This window comes from Galendromus occidentalis, unplaced genomic scaffold (genome assembly GCF_000255335.2).
Source record: "Galendromus occidentalis unplaced genomic scaffold, Mocc_1.1 scf7180000077463, whole genome shotgun sequence".
NCBI lineage: Eukaryota > Metazoa > Arthropoda > Arachnida > Mesostigmata > Phytoseiidae > Galendromus > Galendromus occidentalis.
Window position 1 is genome coordinate 53,347 of NW_003805451.1, and position 5,260 is coordinate 58,606.

General features: G+C 51.9%; 1 protein-coding gene across 1 annotated transcript; it reads right to left on the reverse strand.

Moving 5' to 3' along the window:
• Window positions 1–407: 407 nt before the first annotated feature.
• LOC100903465 (F-box/LRR-repeat protein 20-like) lies at window positions 408–4,976 on the reverse strand. The gene is made up of 3 exons (XM_018639873.1): window positions 4,955–4,976; window positions 1,817–1,963; window positions 408–1,669 (listed from the first exon to the last, which is right to left on the reverse strand). The coding sequence occupies exons 1-3, from the start codon at window positions 4,974–4,976 to the stop codon at window positions 408–410; spliced, it is 1,431 nt and encodes a 476-aa protein (XP_018495389.1).
• Between the last annotated feature and the right edge of the window lie 284 nt (window positions 4,977–5,260).

The window sequence follows — 5,260 nt, forward strand, 5'->3', positions numbered from 1 at the left end:
CCAGGCAAGGTGGTCGTCGTGCACGTATTGTTGTGTGGAGCAAAGCCTCGCCGGATCCGGCGCCACATTCATCCGTGGGAACAGAGCCCGAAATGTATGCCTTAGGAGCACGACTTTGATTCCAGAGCAATGAGCGATTCCGATTTCATTTCAATTACGAATCGGGTACCGAGAAACTTAATTTATTTTCCTATGCACATATATCACCGCAGCTTGCCGCTCCCGCAGGACAACGAAAACCATGACTGGAATCGAGCTTCACAATTATCAAAAACATCCAAGGATAATCCTCCGACCCCCTGCGATCGGGGCATTCAATGCTTCCTCGGGAACCGGGGTCCCGATCCGCTGCCTCCGCACAGACTTCCCTGTTTAGCTACGACACTTGACGGTTGGCTCGCTTTGCATCATTGAGCTCTGGCGTGCCGGGGCCTGAGAACAACGACTTCGGGTTTCCGCTGCGCAAAGCTATCCAGAGCCCGATCGTTCATCCCCGGGCCGGCGACAGTGAGGTTCTCCAGTCGCGGACAGACCTTCTCGAGCACTTCGAAAAATGTCCCTCTTAGCCTTGGGCAAGAGCGCAAGCCCAGTTTCTGAATGAGGGGATTGCGGTGGAGTAAAGCAAGCAATCCAGAGTCTGTGATTTCTCCGCATCCGATGAGTTCCAAGTTCTGTAGTCTGTCGTGGTGGGCGGCTAGACTTGCGAGTCCTACATCAGTTATTCTTGAGTTGTGTAGGACAATCTCGTTCATTGTCCGTGATCCGATCCCGCGCTCGAAGCTCAGGTCGGTGATCCCAACAGCGTTTGAGATCCTGATGCATTGGAGATTCTTCAGGGCACTGAGCATGACTCCATGTTCATCGGTGAGATCGTCGCAGCGGATGACAGCCAATTCCTCCAAGTTTGAGAAATTTCTGACGACGGAGGAGAAGATCTCTGGCCCCGAAGACAGCAGGCTTAGTTCCAAAGATCGGACATCCTTGGGCTTCAGTACGTGCTTGAGGAAGTCGGCACCGCTCAGAGCGAAATCGAGACTCAAGTGCTTCAAACGTGAGAAGGGTCCGAGATCTACCCGGGGTCCCCTGCTGATCAACTCGCAGTCCGAGATAATCAGCCAATCAAGCTCCCTGAATTCGTGGACCCTCGCTAAGCTCTTGCCGGTCACACGGTCACATCCCTCCATGAAGAGACGTCTGAGACCAGGAGAATGGGCTCGCAGGTCATCCAGATGGCTGTCCTCCGAAGCGACAGCCTCCACAAGCGACAGGTTCCGCAGCGCTGTGCACTTGCTTATCGCAGCGAAAACCCTAGCCGTAAGTTTTACGCAAGACTCTAAACGCAGATCCTCCAGATGATCTGCATTTGCTTCCAGGAAGCCGACTAAACCCTCGTCGACTAGCAAAGTCCCTTTGATGCGGAAGAGCTTCAGTCGGCGCCCCGACTCCACCAAGTTGGAGAGAACTGACTTCACGAAAGGCGTCGTGCACCACTCGATTTGCAGGGAATTTAGGGCCGGCATTGTACTCAGCAGCTGGCCGAATATCGTGGGGGTCAAGGGAGCCGTAGCTTGCTTGCTCGCCAACAAGGTGAGATGTTTCACGCTGGAGCGCATGCTGGAGAATTTTTCGACCTGCTCAGGCGACATTTCGAGGAGCGAGCGCTCGCCAACTGAAAAGAAGCACGTAAATTAGTGCTATCTTCAGACGGATCTATGGACGGTCAGAAATTCCGAATCATAAGATATTCTCAAGTTTCCAGTTGTTGATTTCCTTCCGGGAATAGAGAGAATCGGAAAGGCGGGGAATTTTGACTCACGGTATATGTGGAGACCCTCCAGCTGAGAGCATTGCCCGAGGATCGAGTAGAAGACTCGACTCCGCCAATTGCACTCGTCGAGCATGAGTTCTCGAACACTTCCACCGATAACGGACCAGAATCCTTCACTGTATTTCTTGATATCGACTGGAAGGCAAGAACAATGTCAACAATGGAACCGCACGATATTCTACAAAAGGAAAATATGCGGAGGAAATTCTAGAATGTGCATGTGAGTTCGGGAAGGGGGGGAGCGCCGAATAAATGTGCGTAGGGGCTATCTAAATCCAGAATCTGCACATTTCCCCAATTCTTCAATAGCCGCTTGCCCCCCGGAATTTGTTGCCATTTGTTCGGAAGTGTACTCCGCATGATCTTCCCACAACCAATGCCGATGTATATAAGCGATTCACAAATGGCGCGCTGCCTGAAGTCGCCCTGGTAGATTCAACTCGTCGAAGATCTCGCTGGAACGGGGATTCCTGGGACTTTTGACGTGAAAATGTCTTTAAGTTTATTGGGCATACAGAGCAGGGGGGTAACTTGACACATGCAACCCTCGGAAATCATTCGATCCTTAAATAAATAACTGCTTTATTCTGTACGCAGGCACCCGATTGACCACAAATTCTTGTCCGGAGCAGGCGACGACAAGTGCCGTCCTCGGCGCTACTCATTTCACATGTTTGCTCAACTCTCTCCCGCGATCGGCGACACCGGCATTCCCAAGTCAATCTTGAGCTATGGGATTTCTGTAGTAGGTTTGGTGGATTGGACTTAATCATGACGCGATTAATGGCTTCGTAAAATATAGACGATTCATACTTGCTTGAAGTACTTGGTGCAACAGCCGCTGGATAGGCACCACAACATCACCATTAATTGGTCCGCATTTTAAAAAACCGAAACGAGCACGGGAATCGACGGGCCGCCCTACGATCTACTTGAGAACGTAGACGCGAGTACCGCTTCAGAGTCAGAGTTGATTCACTCGCGGCAACACACGATGATATGGAATGAGGAACACTATCTGAACATAACTCCGGGTCAACATCGAAAACCGGAGAGCTTGATTTAAGACACCGTTGCCGAGGAGTTGTCCTTCCCGGCGATATATCTCGTATGCGGTCAAAACATGCGGTCGATTAAAGGGGAAAAATTCCGCGCCAGTGCCATGTCTGGGATCCGACGCTGTGATCGACGAGGAGTGACACCTCAACACGTTCTTCATATGGCCATGAAGATTCTCCAACTCCGCGTCCGGGACGGACACCCTTAGAAAATGTGCGGTGCGCACGGTAAACGAGCTTTCACGCCATCCAATCGATAGTGCTCGAGCACTACCCGTTGCATTTTTTTTGGAGGCAGATAGGAGATCCCGAAGACATTTCCAGGAACGTCTCGCACGATCCATGTGGAGAATTCAGGAATCGAATAGATGAGAGAGCTCCGGTCGGAGGCGCAAGCTGGCGGACTACCGCCATGAGCGACGCCTGACACGATATCTCAGGGACAGCATAGAGAATCTTTTCTTCTTCTTGGGGCAGACAAGACGGGCGTTGACGGACCCGAGGATCACGGTCGAGTTGCTCGATAGCAGGCAAAGGACGGGGCTCTGCCCTGAGAATCCGTGCAGAGCTCACGTCAGCTCTTGGGACGATGATCGTCTCGCGTCCGGAACCGGAATCGTATTCTGAGCCAGGATTGCAATCTATCGCATTCCGCAGATGAACCATCGGATCGATGGAGCGGGCGGCTGGTTGCCCGGCTGCGCGATACCACGTCAAACCCAGATGAGCCAACCATTACGATCGCGTTCACGCCGCCCCGGGTAGAACTCGGGTTGTAGAACTGAAGGTTGTAGAACTCGTCGAAAGGCTCGGTTGACCATCAAAATCTGATTATGTGCACAGAAGAATCGACATCAGTCGACAGCACAGACTTTCCTGAGTACTCCCCGAATGAATCGGATCGATAAAAACGATCCGAGGGTCATATTCCACGCAAGCGGACGTCACAGTCGACGAAACACAGCATCTTACCGAAATATTAACATGACCATAGCGCGTTAAGGGATAGGAGGGAAAACAGCCAAGGAACCCATTCCTTGAATCGAGCTATTCTGACGGGCAATCCGATGGAAGTTTGAAGACTCGAGCAGCAATGATTAAGACGATCGCAGATCGATGATCAATTCGCGGGTTTTATTGGGGGGTCGGAAATCAGCGCGGTCGCTGCAGGTTCGAGTGGAATTCGGAGCCTTAGAATTGGAGTTGAATCCTCTCGTGGGTGCAGGTGCTCTGAACGGATCCGTCAATTCCATCAACGAGTGAGGGGTTGTCGACCCAAGGATAGATACTGGAAGTACAAACCCCGATCAAGCAATCGGACCCTCGTATACACTGGAATGTTCGATGATATAATCTCCACCTATTGCTGACTATTGGCTTGAGATGAGAGAAGCATGTCTTCTTGAGCACAAAATTCGAATCGGCAGTGAGAAATGTTTGACCACGACCGTCATTATCTAACCGCCACTATACGTCGATTCCCCTGCTTCCATCGAAGTCGTGCTAGAACTGAGGAGATCCCATCTAAGACGTGCCGCCTGTGGCATGAGGTTCACACTGCGTCGAGACGGACGACGGATCGAACTTTTGTTTCATCTCTTGGATTCAGAGTGACGGGCCTGATTCTTGTCTACCATGCGTATTGTCTCGAGAAGCGGAATCAGTGAAACTCGGTCTCCCTCTACACGCCGTACAGCTTGTCCGTGGCTCTTCCGAGGCCGGATGGAGACAGCTCCCAGTGACGAGCGACACCTATCCCATTTCTCGACCAAATTCGAAGGCATCTCCCGAGACGCTAAGTTGTCTGTAGTCTATTCGAGAACGCACCCGATACAAACGGTTCTATGTGTTTCCGATTATGTGCACCCTAAACATTCAAGAGCTGTGCTCACATTCCACCTGCACTGATCGAGTGGAAACATTGACCGGCAGTGTTTGGCGGCTGTAATCAGTTTCCCATCAATATCGCAACTTAAGGGCGGGCCATTCGAAAACCTCACCCATGAGGATGTTCGGACGACTGAGTCTGCCGCCTCTGAGCGCTCCGTCGGCGTCGTGGGGATCTTACTGTCGCGCGTCGGAGGTCCCATCCTTCTCCTATCGCGCACACGTGGGGTCTTCGAAATGCGGCTTAGGCATCGATAGCTCAGTAGCGAGAGAGCTCTCTGAGACATCAAGCTTCACGCTAGAAATTCAGTGCCATTGCCGACGGCTTCGGAAATATTGAAAGACTTCGCTCTCCAGATGCTGGCTCAGGAGAGGACGACCCTCTCGCAGACTTCGTTCATCGCGATTGAAGTCATCGGAAATTCCAGCTTGCGTGGTGGCGAATGCCTGATTTCCCGCGTATGAGCGACTCTTACCCCGTCGCGCC